At 42.8% G+C, this 17,704-nt stretch overlaps 1 protein-coding gene across 6 annotated transcripts in view; it reads right to left on the reverse strand.

The window, feature by feature from the left end:
- Positions 1-17,704, reverse strand: part of Ogdh (oxoglutarate dehydrogenase) — an 85,170-nt gene that overhangs the window by 55,048 nt on the left and 12,418 nt on the right. For all 6 annotated transcript variants that reach the window (XM_046437899.2, XM_058576856.1, XM_046437902.2 and 3 more), the window contains exon 3: positions 137-328. In XM_046437899.2, the coding sequence (XP_046293855.1) occupies positions 137-328 (192 nt within the window). The remainder of the gene's footprint in view (positions 1-136; positions 329-17,704) is intronic.

Raw genomic sequence — 17,704 nt, forward strand, 5'->3', positions numbered from 1 at the left:
TTTGCCTCCCTAAGACCCAAAGGCAGGAAGCAAGCACCTAGAACCTGGAGGAGGTAAAAGAAAATTACTATAAACACTCAGAAAGGCCCAAGAAACACTGCATCCTTTTCCACATGGATGGTCAGCTCCTGCTCACCTGATATGCCCTGATGAGAGATTGTACCGCCAGGTGGTCCTCTACAAGCTTGTCGACGTTGGGTTGTGCATCCACCAGGGATTGTGCATGGGCCACGGTAGCCAGGGAGCCTCGGCTCAGGGAAAGGGGGCTTTGGTAGGCAGTGCCCGGGGGAGCTCCAGCATTGGTGTTGCGGAAAAAAATATCCCATGACTAAAGACAAAAAAGGTACAGGGTTATCTTGCTGCTCCCCTAAGTGGCCAGAGAGCTGCTCTCCAAAATTAGTTACATATACTACAAGCTGGCCAGACCCATCTCCTCCTACTCTGGACAGCTTAGGTCCCTGTCTGCCACCAAATGGTGGGTTCTGAGTTTGGATCCCAACTTTCAATCCTTCACTTTGCCCTCAGAGTGCTCCTTCTATCAACACAAAGGCTCCAAACCATATGGCTCTCCTTCATGGTACATGCAGGCCTTGTGGCCAGGTACTGAGACCTGGAGACAGAAGTGCTCAGGAAGAAGGTACATGCTTCCTGCCCCTGCCCCATTTGTCTGTAGCTCTGCAAACCCTGCCAGTTCTTCTTTAGGTATGCCAGATGTGCACAAACTGCCAGAAGCACTTGGGTAGCACCAATGGGATTGAGCACCTCCTTGAAGATCCTAGAGGCTTGGGGTTAGGGCTGTGGCTCAGTGGTAGAGCACTTGCCTGGCACACTTAAGGCAATGGGGTCCATCCTCAGCACCACATAAAAATAAAATAAAGATATTGTGTCCACCTACAACTCTGGGGGCTGGGGGGAAGATCCCAGAGGCTCAGCATAGCCTTTGGGGTCCAGGGCCCCCTGATCACACTCTCTCACTGTCTAAATACAAACCAGAATCTGATCCTTTACAAAAGGCAGTTCCTCAGAGAAATAATCTCATTCCTATGTCGGGGTCAGAGATTAAAATTAAAATTGAGAGCTCTGTGACCTTGACAAGTTACTTAACATGCTGTGCTTAGTTCTCTCATCCATGAGGACAGAAATATATATTCTCCACAGGTGTGCTTGTATAGACTAAACAGAATAGTTAAAATAATTAGCAAAGTCTAGTAGGTAGCAAGTACTTTAGGAAAGCCAGGTGTTACTACCAGCACTTCAATTTCCTCTGTTCTACTAAAAACTGACTACTTTCCTTGAATTCCAATTATGTTTGGTTATTTCATGTTTAAATTATTTGATCTATAAGTTGCATAGATACTATGAATTATAATAGTTTATTCAAAGATGAATTTTAATATTTTAGAGATCAGAGATACTGATAAAATTCCATTACATTGCAAAAAAACAAAACAACAACAAAAACAAAAAAACCCCAAAACTGAAAAATTTGAAAGATGAAAAAATTTTCAGTTTCTAAGATTCTTTCATCAAAAAACTCTGATTGGACTGAATTGAAAAATTCAGGAGAAATTTCATTAGACTTTTGTATTCGCCTTCTAGGAAGCCCTGCCAAGATACCCACATATGTTCCTGTCTGGGGCTTGGGTAGATATCAAATGGGTCTGTTTGTGTCTGGAGACAGAATGGGTAGAGATGGCTAAAAAAAAATACAGTGACACTGGTCCCTAAGTTCTTCTGGCTTTTTTCAGACATGGAATTTCTATAACACCAAGACACAGACATACCTGACTTAGAAGGACCCCACTATAGAGAGCACACTATATGCTGCAGCCAGCCACAAACTAGAAAGCTCCCTAACACCATGTGCAGCTCCATCTTCAGCCTTAGACAGGGCATTCTGGCCTCTCACTAAAAACTCTGTGAAGGAGTTTTGTGTTTCAATTTTAAAATGTTCTACAATAAGAATATATTCCTCAATGGATGTGTAACTGATGTGATTCTGCAATCTGTATACGGGGTAAAAATGGGAGTTCATAACCCACTTGAATCAAAGTGTGAAATATGATATATCAAGAACTATGTAATGTTTTGAACAACCAACAATAAAAATTAAAAAAAAAGAATATATTCCTTTTGAATTAAGATGAAATACTTTTTTTTAAAAAAGTTAAACTACTGGGGGGATATGATTGCACAACCACTGAACTGTATACTTTTAAATAGTGACATTTATGCTATGTGAATTATATCTCAGAGACAATTTTTAGATGTTTTAACAATCATTAATCTTTCTGGTTAAATTTCAGTGTGCCAGTTCACAGAAGAAGAACAATCTGAGGTTGTCTTCTGGTACCTTCCATGGCAGTATTTTTACCAGGGAAAAAAACTATTTTGTGAGAGGAAACAGAGGACCCCTCAAGCATTGACATGCTAGGAAAGGTCTGCATGCCTCCCACTTATCCCCTAACAGATTCTGTGCAAGGACAAGGGATCTAGAAGGTGGCTATGTATATACTTGATGTCTCCAGATACTTTAAATTTCATTGAGGTTTTCCATCAGACTCAAGGGAGTTCCCTACATTCTGGAAGATGTAGTGATTAAGGATAGCACACCTTGGCTGTCCATCCTCCTGAAGATAGAGATAACTAGAGACCACACACCTTGGTGTCCATCTTTGTTCTAAAAACGACATGATTAGGGACAGCACACCTTGGCTGTCAATTCTTATTTTAGAAGCACAGGTAACCAGGGACCACATACCTTAGTCATCCATTCTCAAACACATGGCTTTCCCCTGAAATTCTCCCTGGTCTCCAGGACTTGGAGGCCTGGCCTGAAGGGAAAAACTCCTCTAATACAGCATCAAACTAGACAAGAGTCAACCCAACCATATCTCATCCTTACCCAGCAGAACTAAGAGAAAACTGCTCCTGCTACACAAAACCCAAATCAAAATTCTTTACCCCAAACTTGTTCTAGCACTAGCACCCCTATTCAGTCTAATCCTGACACTCATGGCCCCTGGAGAGTGAAGGGAGAGAGGCTGGGGTTGTGGTGCAGTGGCAGAGCACTTGCCTCACACATGTGGGGCACTGGGTTCAATCCTCAGCACCACATAAAAATAAACAAAATAAAGATAGTGTGTCCATGTATAATTCAAAAAAATTAAAAAGTGAAGGGAGGGGCTGGGATTGCAGCTCAGTGATAGAACGCTTGCCTAGCATGTGTGAGGCACTCGGTTGGATCCTTGGCACCACATAAAAAGAAATAAACAAACAAAATAAAGGTATTGTGTCCATCTACAATTAAAAAATATTTTTTAAAAAAATAGAGAGTGGAGGGAGGAAGCTGGGAATGGTGGCATACACCTATAATCCCAGCTACCCACGATGCCAAGGAAGAAGGATCCCAAGTTTGAGGCCTGCCTGGGAAACTAAGCAAGACACTGTTTCAGAATAAAATAAAAAGGTCTATGCAAGGCGCAGTGGTACACGCCTGTAATTACAGCTACTCAGAAGGTTAGGACAGGTGGATTGCAAGTTCAAGGTGAGCCTGGAAAACTTAGTGAGATTCTGTCTCTAAATAAAAAATAAAAAGGTCTGGGGATGTAGCTCAATGATAAAGCACCCTTTGGTTCAATCTCCTGTACTGCAAAAACCAAAAATCAAACAAAAAAAGAGTACAGGCAAAGCATGATCCTTAAACCAAGCAGCTTCTGGAGAGGAACACAATCCAGACTTCCCTTAACTCTTAAAATGTATCTTTCTTGGGTTGGGTTTGTAGCTCAGTGGTATAGCATTTGCCTAGCATATGTGAGGCAGTAGGTTTGGTCGTTGGCACTACATAAAAATATATAAATAAAATTAAGTATTAAGTATTTTGTCCATCTATAACTAAAAAACAAAAAAATTTTAAAATATATCTTTCTTCTTCTGCTGTGGCTCCCGTTTTTTGGGGGTAGTGGGTGGAGATTGAACCCAAGGGCACTTAATCACTGAATCACATTCTCAGCCCTTTATATTTTGAGACAGGTCTAAGTTGCTTAGGGCCTCACTAAATTACTGAAGTAGGCCTTGAACTTGCAATCCTCTTGTCTCCAGAATTGCTGGGATTACAGGTATGAGCCACTATACCCAGCTTCATCTTTCTTTTAACATTCAGAACACACTAAAAAGTGTCCAGAAACACAGGACAAAGTCATCCAAGAATAAAAACCTTGGATTGAGGGGGTTCCTCCAGGCTACACTGATTCGATTTTCTTGCCCTGGGGAACAACAGCACTTTCAAATCCAAAAAAAAAAAAATCATAGATGGTAAAAATCATAACTTTCACTCTGTGATAAAATTCTCTTTGAATAACAATAAAAATGGTAAAATAATCAGCATCAGCGGGTTGTACTGATGGTCTCTGTGGGCAGGTGTTTCTAACTGATTTCCAATTTCTCCCCTGGTAGAAGGTTCAGCTCAGGCAGCAACTGCCAGACAGTGTTAATGTGACTGAGTTGTAATAACAGAACAATTCTTAGAGAAAGAACTCTGGCCTCTCTAGTAAAAGTGCCACAGACCTCTTACCCTCCTCCAAAACAAGCTGGGAAAACAACACTGTTAAACTTCAAGGGTTGACAATGAAAGGAATTTGCACCCACTGAAGCCCAGGCCTGAGGTCAGGGAGGTTAGGGCCAAGGCCCAGAGAATATAAAAGCTACAGGACTCTCAGTCCAGGTCCTGCAGAGAAGGCGGGAATGGCCATGATCATGATCATTGGGCAGGTCTCCTCTCTCTAACATTCTTTTGTGCTTGGAATAAAACTCCAAGTGATTTTCAAATGGCTGCGGACAACAGCACAGACGAAATTCTCCTCTTCTCCACCCTAGCCCACATGCCCCAACTCAACCCTCCAGAGTCAGCCTAGTACACAGACAAGGGCCCTCGCTGACAGGGTGGCTCCTGCACTGGATGGAACTGCACACCCAACAGTGTGCATCATGATCATTTGCATCATGATCTGGTGTCACATTAAAAGGTTTTCTGATGGTACAGAGGTTCTGTATCCAGCAAACAAGTGCTCATATTTGGCATCATACTGCACAGTTGAAGTGGATTAAATTTAAATACAAAAATACCTCGAAAATGTTGATTTTTTTAAAAAGGACTATAAATGTGAAGGTCATCTTTTGGCCTGCGGACTTCTCCCTTTAGCATGTACAGCAGGAAGCCAAAAAAACAGTTGCCCCACCCCACTTGTGCCTGAGTCTTCCCCACCAGAACTGAGCTCACTTAATTCTGGGCAGGGGCAATGGACCATAGCCCATCCCAATTTCTCCTTCCACCTGTTTCACTGCAATCCTGCATCTCTCCCAGGGATCCCATTCCTCAGGAAACAACTCTTTTCCCAGTTTCTCAGCTTGCAGCTCTGTCTACATCATCCTGCCGAGGACATGAGAGCTGTTTGCCTTCCACAACCCTCTGGTTTTAAGTTCTTTGGAGCCCCCTGACCACCTGCCTTGGTGCTTCCCTTCTGCCCGTCCCTCCCTCAAGGCCAGACAGCTGCCTTTCTTCCTCTTCTCATCCCTTGGCCTTTCTGCCTCACTCCAAAATGGCTGATCCCTGTCAGTGTTAACACTTGGCTTTGTCACTAGAGTTTCCCCTATTCCTAATCCCAGGGCTTATTTGTCTCTTCCTATACTTATCTCAACCTGATATTTGTGTATTCACTACTGGTCTTCCCCTACTACCAGAATTTAAGCCATCCATTTCCATTCTGGAGGATAAATTGTGTCTAGACTAAGACAAGTCAGTGATCAGCTAGCACAAGGGAAAAGCTTCAAAAAAAAAAAAAAAAAAAAAAAGAATGCCAGCTCCTGAACTCCCTTGCTCCTGCTGAGTGTGAGATAACACCTGGGAGATAACAGCCCACCCATTAAGGAAGGTGGCACCTGGCACTGGCATCATGACTGAGAATCTATCTGTGCAACCCCAATCTCTTGGTGGGTGAGGAAATAAGCTTATCTAAGCTGCAAAGCTGAGTTTTCTGTTTCTCCAAGTCAAATTTACTCCTAACTATTCCGTTACTGTCTGAGTATCCCAGAACCCATGCTCAGTGTGGGCAGGGACAGCAACTTCTACTTCCAAAGTTTCCAGTGCTGGGAATGTTGCTTCCCTATCATGTGCAAGGCCCTGGGTTTGATTCCCAGCACCACACACAAAAAAAAAAATCCAGAGACAAGGCAGAAGCAGAAAAAGAGGGCAGGAACTGGCTCACGGGTGAAAGAGATGATTTAACCACATAGAAAGGGCAAGGTGTGGTGACACACACCTGTAATTCCAACTACTCTGGAGGTTAAGGCACGAGAAATTCCAAATTCAAAGCCATCGGGTAACCTAGTCAAATCCTGTCTCAAAATAAAATTTAAAAGGGTTGTGATTAAGGGGCTGGGGTTGTGGCTCAGCAGTAGAGCGCTCTTCTAGCACGTTCAAAATGCTGGGTTCAATTCTCAGCACTACATCAAAATAAATAAAATAAAGGCATTGTGTCCAACTACAACTAAAAAATAAATATTAAAAAAAAAAAAAAGGATTGTGATGCAACTCGGTTAATAAAGCGCTTGGCTAGAAAGGACCTAGATTCCATCGCTAGTACCACCAAAAACAAACAAACCAAACAGTACAAAAGATAAAAATTTCCGTAGGAAAGCCTAAGGAATAGGAATAGTTTTTCACCCTGGAGCACAGAGATGAAGTTGGACTCTGGCTTCTGGGGGAGATTGTTGGTGGCAAAGATTTCTGAGTCACAGTGACATAAACTATGTTCCCAGCTCCACCACACCCAGCACTAAAGTCATTAGCCTCTTCAACCTCTTAATTGGCTTGTTACATAAGTAATAAGGAAAACCTGTCTCCTTACCTAGTCTTGAATGCAAAAAGGTTACATATACACACTCAACTCTCTGACCACCAGAGGATGAAATCATTGATAAGAGGAAAAAGGTTAAAAGGTTACAGCATTTTAATAAGGTGAATAAGGATGCAAGTGACCCTGAAGGGACAGTTGCCAGGAAAGGTGAGTCTGGAAGACAGAGGAGTTCTGGGCAACAAACTCTGCACCTGCTAAGGGGTTGTGGGAATCCTGTTAAGTTCTTAATATAACATGTTTTTCCTAAAAGAGTATCAGGAATGCAGAATATACCATGTGAAAAAAATAGAGGACATTATTTCTCAAAAGCTCAAAAGCCAGTTCTGTCTAAATTAACAAGTATAAAGGCTAAATATACACAGCATTCCATAAGGTGTGGGACAAGGAAGGCAACTAAAATAAGCTTCTTACTCTCAAGAAGAGTAAGACAAGCAAACATAAATTCACAGAATGGACATGTGTTGAGGAAGCAAGGGCACTTACAACAGGTGGCCTATTGCTTGAGCTCTCAAGAACAGGTAGGTCACAAGAAGTGAGGCGGGGAAAGGACAGAAAAGTCCCCAGCCCCATCCTGTTATCAGGTACTGAGACCATGGTGTGGCTATATAGTAGGATGTGTAAGAAAAAGACTGGGAAGGTGGCCTGGGACATGGGAGAAACCTGGTTATCCACACTCTGGGAACAAGGACCAGGACAGTGGCTAACTATTATTACCAAGAGAAGGGAGGCTCACCGACAGAGAGTTCAAGTCCCCTGCAAACTTCTCACAGTGGACTTAAGGTCATCACCTTACTTCCAGATGACTTCAATCAAAACACAACAGATTTCAAAACATAAATAATTTTAACACTCTGAAATGAAACCAGAGTTCCTATTTAATTGAAACTAAAAGCACTGAACTGTAATACATGAAGCTTTTTAACCATTTCCTGCCTAAAGTTGTTGCTGCCCATGCTTCCCACTAACCTGACCTTGACTTTCTTTGCAGTGGTAGGGCTCTTTCTCCCAAAGAGAGAATGCTCTTCAAAGGCTAAAGGCATGTTAGTGCTTTGCATGAGCAGGTGATCAACTTTGACCTTTGCCAAATTAAATTAGAAGAGACTCAACCTCCTTTCTGTAGGAAAGCCTGGCAAGGGTGGTATATTCTATCAGGAGAGTCCTAAGGATGGGGCAGTTGACATATAATTCCAGGGGGTTCCCCCTTGCCTCAGCACTGACCTCAACAGGTTCAAGCTTCTGAACAAGGGGCACTTGTGTGTTGCTACACATCCACAGCTCAAGAGAGGCATATCTAAGTCTGAAGATTTAGGAGTCTCAGGGCCAAGCTCCCCTTAAGTTCTCAGTTGTTAAGTCCAAAAAGACAACACTCATGGAGGACTTTCTACTTCTGAGGGGCATCCAACAGACCATCTGACAACTCTTCCCACAAATGTCTCTGACACAGACCTTCTTGTGGGATGATCCTCTCCAGTTCCTGATGATTGTTCTACTACGAGCTACAGGCAGGTGCCAGGTATGCTTCCCTCAGGCTTATGAGATCAGGGATGTCACTTCAGTTTTCTGGCCTTTTTCCTAATCTATAAAAGCAAGGAGCACAGCTATTTAATATGACAGCTCTGTATCTATCTTTTCAACTTCTTAAATTTTAAAAAGCACTGGTACCAGGCTGGGATTGTGGCTCATCGGTAGAATGCTCGCCTAGCATGTGTGAGGCCCTGGGTTCGATCCTCAGCACCACATAAAAATAAATATACTGTGTTCAACTATAATTTTAAAAAAAAAATGTATACACACACACACACCCACACACACACCCCCACATAAAAGCACCTGTATCAGATGCAGTGTTGCGCACCTGGAATCCCAGTGACTCATGAGGCTAAGGCAGAAGGATCATAAGTTCAAAGCCAGCTTCATCAACTTAGCAAGGCCTTAAACAACTTAGTGAGATTTGTCTCAAAATAAAAGACAAAAAGGATTGGGAGTTTGACTCAGTGGTTAAGCACCCCTGGGTTCAATCCCCAGTGAGTGGATAAAAATAAATAAATATTTTTAATATATTTTAAAAATATACTAAAAAATATTTTTATTAAAAATATAAATTTTTTTTAAAAAAAATAAAAAGCAGAGGCTGGGTTTGGCTCAGTGGTAGACCGCTCGCCTAGCATGTGTGAGGCCCTGGGTTTGATCTTCAGTACCACATAAAAATAAATAAATAAAATAAAAATATTGTGCCCAACTATAACTAAAAAATAAATATATATTTTAAAAATAAATAAATAGAATAGAATAAAAAACACCTGCATCTACACTTGTATCTGTTCAAGAAATGGATGGTGAACATGAGGAGGTGCCAGAATTTAGTCATGTGTCACTAAAGTTTATTTGAGGGCCCAGACTCTATGACTGTGATGGGCCTCATCAACTGGCCACCTTTTCTTGTTCAGAGACAAAAGACCCAATCCTGCAGCTGTCCTTTCCCATGTGACCAATCTTGGTCACTATGCTAGTGCCATCTTGTCTCCAGCTGGAACTAGTCAAGGACTCACCAAGGACATGTGACAATCACCCAGGGGAATGGGGTAGGGCAGGTTCTGGTCTCCTCAGTTCAAGGAGCCACAGCCCGGGCTCCAAAGGCCATGACAAGGCTATCATATATAGCCTCACCTATTAAATTTTGATACTAACAATGCTTTATGATTGCTATAAATGTGAACTACAGGACAATGAATGACCAATAACAACTAATAATAGCACAGCCCTCCTTTAAGCTTTCTTATTCAGCAAAACCAATAAAAAGGCAGTTCCTGAGCATCCTGGTACTCTATGACTACCCTGTCTGGAGGGAGGCTACTCTGAAGGGCAGAGAGTCAGTCAGCATTCGGCTTTCCAATTCCTTTCCTGCTCACACACAGTGCCAGCAGCATGATCACTCTCTATGTCCTCCTTCCAATGTTACCCATAAATCTATTCTGACTTGTGGGCCCCAAGCCCTTCCTGAAAATGTCCTAGAAATAAATTTCAAATGTGACTCTGTCTGCCCTGGCTTTCTGAATCATCTCCCTAATGGGAGGCCTGTGGGTGGATTGCCTACCTCCAGAGCCTGCAGTGACTAACTCCTGCTAGAGAGCTAAACACAATTCTCCAAAGACAGAGCTTAGGATGGGAGAGCTAGACTTTGGACACAATCCACACAAGCCTCATCCAGACTGTTACCACGTAGGACAGCTTTTTCATGGCCTGGGTCAGACTACTGCCCACCACCATTCCACCAATGAAGCAAAACCTCAGGTGCACCAAGATCCAGGTCTGCTATTATGCCACCGTGAACCCATTTATACTAAGCCAGTTAAAACTGGGGGTTCTTTTTTCCTTTTTGTCAATTTTAACTTGTTATGTATTACAGCAGAATGCATTACAATTCATGTTACACATACAGAACACAATCTTTCATATCTCTGGTTGTACACAAAACTGGGGGTTCTATTTAGGTATTTTGGGGGGATAACAGGGATTAAACTCAGGGGCACCCAACCACTGAGCCACAACCGCAGCCTTATTTTGTATTTTATTTAGAGACAGAGTCTGAGTTGATAAGAGCCTTGCCATTGCTGAGGCTGGCTTTGAATTTGCAGTCCTCCTGACTCAGCCTCCCGACGTGCTGGGATTATAGGTGCCTGGCTCTATTTAGGTATTTCTAAGTTAAAGAAACTGATGCATGCATGCTCCCTTATCACTAATGCTGTCATTTAGTATAGATGAGAGGATATTTTAAAACAATTTGTATTATCTTCTCTCTGAATGAGTATATAAATTACACCCATACATACCCAAGATTATCATAGTAAAACTGCCTTAGCTCTGCTGTATGGAATTCACTAGTATCAGGACTGCTACAGTAGACTAAAGGCAACCATACTATCAGATCCCTATGAAGAGGCTGGGGGTGCCATCCAGTCCTATACAGTCTCCCACTCCATACAGATGTCCTGCCTCTCTATCAGGGGTGGAGTCTGGAGAAAGCTTTCAAGCTGTTCTAACCAATGTAACAGGCAGCAATGTGCAATCTGGGCCTAGGCTTCAGAAGGCTTGCAATAATCACTTCTCCCTAGAGCTAACCTGAGACTAGGCACAAGGGTAGTTCTGATCTCCCAGAGGATGGCAGGGCCCATTAAGCAGCCAGCACCACCTGCCAGACACAACAAAGACCTTCATAGCCCCTGCCCAGCTAAGTCTCAGATGTACAGAGGTGCCCTGGGAGTCAATAGGGGGATGCCAGACAACCCACAGAATCAAGAGAAATACCACATTGGTGCCATTTTAAGTTTGGGGTGGGTTATTTCACCAATGCTCTCAGGAAACAGGCTTTTCCTGTAAGGGGGTGGGGGAGGATCCAAGATACCCCAAGACCACTCTCTTAAGCAGCTTTGTGACATTCCTCAGAAAAGGAGAGCACTTACCTCTGCCCTAGATCTGCACATTCCCAGAGTGGCAATTCTCCAGGGAGGCCAGACAGAAAGAACCACAGCAATCACCTTGGGGTCATCTGACTAGGGCTCACTGAGCAAGTATCAACCCTCTCTATCCTCCACTGCAATGACTCAGCAGCCCTTTGAAGAGGAGCCTTAGTCCAGCTCCACAAAGCAGCTGCTTCAGAGTTTTAAGTACAATGCCTCTATCTTCCAATCACAAACTCCTCTCCTCATAGCCAAAACAGAGATGCATAGTGCTAGGAAAGATTTTCAAGGGCCCAAAGATCTCCCACAAGGCACCCTTGGGTAGAGAAGGGAACCAGAGAGCAGGGCACCTAGAGGCTGAACAAGGTGTCTATACAATGTGATGACTTCTCCTAAAGCACTGGCACTTTTTAATTTTGTTTTGTTTGAGGTGGTGGGGATTGAATCCAGAGATGCTCTACCACTTAAGCTTCATCACAACTCCTTTTTTGGGGAGTAGGGTTGGGTGCGGGTAACGGGTATTGAACTCAGGGCACTCGACTTGAGTCACATCCCCAGCCCTATTTTGTATTTTATTAAGAGACAGGGTCTCAATGAGTTGCTTAGTACCTCGCTTTTGCTGAAGCTGGCTTTGAACTTGCGATCCTCCTGCCTCAGCCTCCTGAGTCACTGGGATTATAGGCATTCGCCACAGTGTGCAGCTTCACCCCCAATCCTCTTTATGTTTTATTTGTGAGGGGGAATCTCACTAAGTTGCCCAGGCTGGCCTCGAACTTGCAGTCCCCCTGACTCAGCTTCCCTAGCTGCAGGGATTACAGGTGTATGCCACTATACCCCGTGGCACTGGCTCTTTTAGAAACTTCTCTTCACTGCCACCCTGAGCAAGAGAGGCAGAGCTGCTTTCCCTCCCATGCTGCACAACAATGGTGCACAGTCCATCACTCAGCACAGGCCTCTAACAAAAATGTCAAAAGCTGTGAACTGGTTGGGTACAATGGTGCACCCCTGTAATTCCAGTGTCTTGGGAGGCTAAGGCAGGAGGATCACAAGTTCAAATCTGACCTCAGCAACTTAGCAAGGCCCTAAACAACTTAGCAAGACTCTGTCTCTAAATAAAATATAAAAAAGGGCTGGGAATGTGGCTCGTGGTTAAATGCCTCTGGGTTCAAACCCTGGTACTAAGAAAAAAAAAAAAAAAAAGCTGCAAACTACTCACTTAGACAGGTGGATATACTGCTTTATGCTGTTGCTTTCAGAGTTTTTAATTTATCCACTAATTGAACCATAAATGCAAACCCATTAAGAGTAAAATATTGTGATGTAGCTCAATGTTAAATCACAAATTCATGCATTTAATCCCTAACATCACTGCCCCCAAAAACCCCCAAAACTCTCTAGGACGTATTCCAAGCACCACACAGTAACCAAAATGCCTTCTGAATTTCTCCCAAAAATAAATCATTGAAGTAGCATCAAAGTGTTCCACAGATATTCCAACACAGCTGCTCCTTGTCATGTTGAGAACAGTGGAAAACCACCACCCTGCACCAAGAGCAAAGCCATTGTAAGGGTAACTTAAGCCTCAGATCAGTACAGAAAAGAGCATGCCAGGCTCCTATTCCCGTAAGTGCAGCCAAGTCAATTTCACTGCTACAGAGTAAAAAGACCCATATCACTGCATGATAGGGACTGTGTGTATGTTTTTCAGCTGATTCATTCATAGAATATAGGAGGATTATGTTTCATAAACATAGAAGGAAGAGCCAAAGGGCCAAATGCAGAGGTGAGAATGACAGCCCGGCAGCATGCCCTGAATACACAGAGCCCTCACTCCTTCAGCAACCACGTGTGAACCAGAGTTCTTACCACACTTTAGGAGTGGATAAGCAAAAGGCACAAGAAAAAGTCAACAAGAAATGGGCATCAATTAACAAGAACCAGAAGACAGGCCTTCAGAAGTAGAGAGGGGTTCCAACAAGAAGACACAAAACAGGGAAAGAGCTCTGGAGTCCAGGAAAAGTTATGGGAAAGCCAAATAATCAGGCAAAGAAGGAAAGAGGAGCCAATGGCTGGAATTCTCAAAGCAGGTACTGGAGCACAGCAGAGAGGACAACTGCCCTAGTTCCTTCCACCCTCTCAGGACCAAACCTCAGTCCTCCTTAGAAAGGTCAGAACCTGCTGACCAATGCACTGGGAATAACTAGATGCTACTCCAAACTTGGGAGTTGGCCCCTGTCCCTACCAAACAAAATGAGACCAATATCCAAACCAGTGTGGGCTTAACAGTTCCCAACTATTTATCTTAAACATTAACTGTTTCATTTGACTTTTTTGGTTTTTCTTTTTAGTTTTATAGTCTGGGACTCAAACTCAGGGACTCACAAATACTAGGAAAGTGTTCTACCACTAAGCTATCTCTGAGCTCTTTCCGTTTTTTTTGTTTGTTTGTTTGTTTTTTTCAGACAGAGTATCTATCATAAGTTGCCCAGACTGACCTCAAAATTATAATCCACCTGGCCTTAGCCTCCTGAGGTAGCCAGGATTATAGGCATGTACCATAATGCCTGGCAGTTTTGACTGTTTTTAAGACAAAAATACAAATAGTCACCATTCCATGTGTCCTGCTTAGACCCTCAAAAGGCAGGACTTGATCTGCTGAGGTACAGGTCACCCTCAAAGTTTCCTAAGAAAGTTCAGTGAGGAGTGCAGATGCCAGCCTAGAACAGAGAAAACAGTCTTGGATAAGATCAAATTCAGAAACAAATGGCAGGACAGTGAGCCAGGTGCAGAGGAAGACTCAGCCAATTGACAGTACTGCCTAGGAAGCAGAACCAGAGGAAGAAGGAATGTGCAGTTTTGATTTGCTCTAATACTTTATGACAGACGAAATGTTTGCAAGCAAACATTTTCTTTTTTTCTTTCTTCCTTTTTCTTCTTGCAATCTGGGGATCAAACCCGGGCCTCAGCATGCTAAGCAAACATCTGCCACCGAGCTACATTCCCATCCCTAAATATTTTAAAAACAAGTTTTCTTTAAAAAGAAGAATGGGTTAAGGGTGTAGCTAAGTGGTAAAGCACTTTTCCAGCATGCTTGAGGCCCCAGGTTTGATCCCAAGCACCAAATGTTTTATAATTGAAAAATAAATAAATAAATAATGAAGAGGGGCAGGGATAGAAGCCAGGTGTGGTGATATATACCTGTTATCCCACACACACACACACACATACACACACACACACACACACAAGAAAACAGGGATACAACAACCAACTATAAAGTTTAAATCCAAATGTAAATGGCAACTTTAAGCCAGATATTGTAGCATATACCTGTAATCCCAACAACTAGAGAGGCTGAGGAAGGAGGATCGCCTATTCAAAGCCAGCCTCAGCAATTTAGCAAGGTCCTAGGCAATTTAGTGAGACCCTATCTCAAAATAAAAAACAAAGGACTGGAGATGTAGCCAATGGTTAAATATTCCTAGATTTAATCTCTGGTATCAAACAATAAAAACAGGGTAGGGATGGGATGGGGGGAAGCTTTAAGATTGCAATGATTTAGTCAGTTAAGAGCAGTGGCACATACATACCTGTAATCCCAGCGGCTCAGGAGGCTGGGATAGGAGGATCAAAAGTTCAAAGCCAGCCTCAGCAAAAGCAAGGCACTAAGCAACTCACTGAGACCTTGTCTCTAAATAAAATACAAACAGGGCTGTGGATGTGGCTCAGTGGTCAAGTGCCCCTGAGTTCAATCCCCAGTACCTCTTCCCTCACCCCAAAAATTACAATGATTTAAATACAGACCAAAGATGAGATTCAATTAGAGAAATACCCTATTAATTTTATTTGGTATGGTTATGAAAACATCTCATTATCAGTCAGAGTGATGCATTTCATGCCAGAAATGACACAAGTCTGGGATTTGCCTTAATATAATCCAGTGGCTAATCATGGTAGCACACCTTATAATCCCATATACTCAGGAAGCTAAAGCAGGAGGATCCCAAGTTTGAGGCCAGCCTCAGCAACTAGTAAGACCCAGTCTCAAAACAAAAATAAAAAGGGCTGAGGATATCGTTCAGTAGCAAAGTGCCCCCACCCTGGGTTCAATCCCCATTATTATAAAAACTCCAGTGGGACCCCCACCCATAACAAATCAATCAACAAAAAATAAGTGGGTCACAAACTGGGTTTTAACAGACTAGCACAGGGTGGAGCTACTGAAGCTGGAAGATGGGTCTCCTCAGGTGCTTCCTTTATACTCCTCTCTATTACCTGACTTGAAGACACAGTGATACGAAGCTCAAAAATTAGTAATAAAAAAGCAGTGCTGGGCAGAAGAGGGAGACACTGAGTTTGTTCTGCTTCTACTGGATGTGAAAGGTCAATCCCAGAAGCAGTTGAGCTTTCTAAAAATGTATATGGAATCTGACCTCAGGACATTTCTGAAGTGGAAGTGGGAGATAAGAAAGATGATCTAAATCTTACAGTAATTGTATTATCTCTACCTAAACTATGTGTTCTAAAAGGGCATAAATTAAGCATTCTTAATAAAGTAAAGCATTTCTAGGCTGTGAATCCTAACCCTCTATGGGTCACAGATGCTTTTCAAAATTTGAAAGAAATTATGGAATATCTTGCTTGAAAAACATGCATGCACCAAATATGGGTTTAATTCAGTTTGAATAGGATCCACCTCACTGTCTGCAAAGTAGACGAGAAATGAAATCCCACTAGATCAAAATGAAATCCCACCAGGATCCCTGAATCAGTCCTCCTTCTATTCTCAGGCTAAGAGGCACAGAGCACATACCTGATAATGAAAGAGTTCCTCAGAGACTCAGAAATGGTCATAAAATCTGCCAAGGACCTACACACACCTTCTGATTAAAGTACAAAATCCCTTATAAGCACAACCCCTCCAGTGGACCTCTCCTGAATGTGATCATTTCCCCAGCAGCCCTTATCTGTGTGTGTGTGTGGGGGGGGGGGGGGGGGGCCTTGGCTCAAGCTAAACTGGGTACTCTTACCCCACCTTAGGGACACAGCAGGTATCCTAACCAGTTCCCTTACTCTCCAGCCATCACATTCTGCTTTCTCTAATACCATGTGGTAAAAAGAATTTTCAAGAACTAGTCATTTACACATCCAAGGAACACAAAGCCACCATGCCTCCACAAAACTCTGTTTAAAAGCTACATCAATAGCAGCTACACTAGTATCAGTCCCATGTGGAGAAAACTGTGGCCATTGCTACTGTGTGTCCTACCACCCAGAGGCCACTCAGGAATGGGCACCATGACCACGTAGCTCACAGCCAGGTCCTTTTTATCTCTCTCACATTCAAGGTGCTGTCATTCAGGAGCTGCAATCTCTACATCCTAACACGACTTAAAATGAGTTGGTTGGTCACAAAAAGGTTATTTGAGAAAAGACTGGCACAAGATGACAGTCTTTGACTCTGAAATGTTTGGGCTATGTTATGTCAGACACAATCTGTACCTGCTGTCATCAGGAACCTCCAGGATTCAACATAACTAAAGCAGAAGCACGTTCATAGGACACTTCTTTTTGGGGAAAGGGCTAAGCAAGGGGTGTTACTGCCAATCCAGGGCCTGGTGGATCCAGCTATCTCAAAAACAGTTTCACTCTTCAATGTCACTGACACCTGAAGGTGAAACATATTCACAGGCCAATGAGCACATACTATTGGTAAGATAACCTCATGATTCAAGGGTGGGATAAAGGCACAATTAACAGTATGAATAAACAATGCTGGCTGACCATGCCCTCCATGTAAATGCTGAGCACCATGCCTCTCATTTCCTTCTACTCTTCCAGAGACCAGACAGATGAGATACAGATGAGGAACTATAGAATCTACCCTCCACCCACACTGCACTGCAACCCCACCCATCAAGTTGGCAGCCTTACCTAAAAACAAAGAAATGGCTACTGGCACCTATAAATATTCACTGGCCACAAACTGAATAAACACACTGTTCCAGGTGTAACTTATATCAGCAAACATGTAAAGAAAGTGATCTAAGAAGAAGATGCCCCTATAAGTAACAGAGAAATCAGAAAGAAACAGAAACACAATGATCTAAAAGGTCATTTAGGGGCTGGAGTTATAGCTCAGTGATAGAGGGCGTCCCTAGCATGTGCAAAGTACTGGGTTCGATCTCAATACCACATATAAATTAAAAAAATAAAGATCCATTGACAACCATAAATAAATAAATAGAAGGTCATTTATACAGAAATTGCATTAAGCGACTTTAAGGTATATCATATGTAAGTGTCTTCTCAGAACAGTTAGGATGGAAGAGC

Source organism: Marmota monax, unplaced genomic scaffold, assembly GCF_021218885.2.
Source record: "Marmota monax isolate L192 unplaced genomic scaffold, Marmota_monax_Labrador192_F-V1.1 WCK01_AAM20220418_F8-fsc00109, whole genome shotgun sequence".
Taxonomy (NCBI): domain Eukaryota; kingdom Metazoa; phylum Chordata; class Mammalia; order Rodentia; family Sciuridae; genus Marmota; species Marmota monax.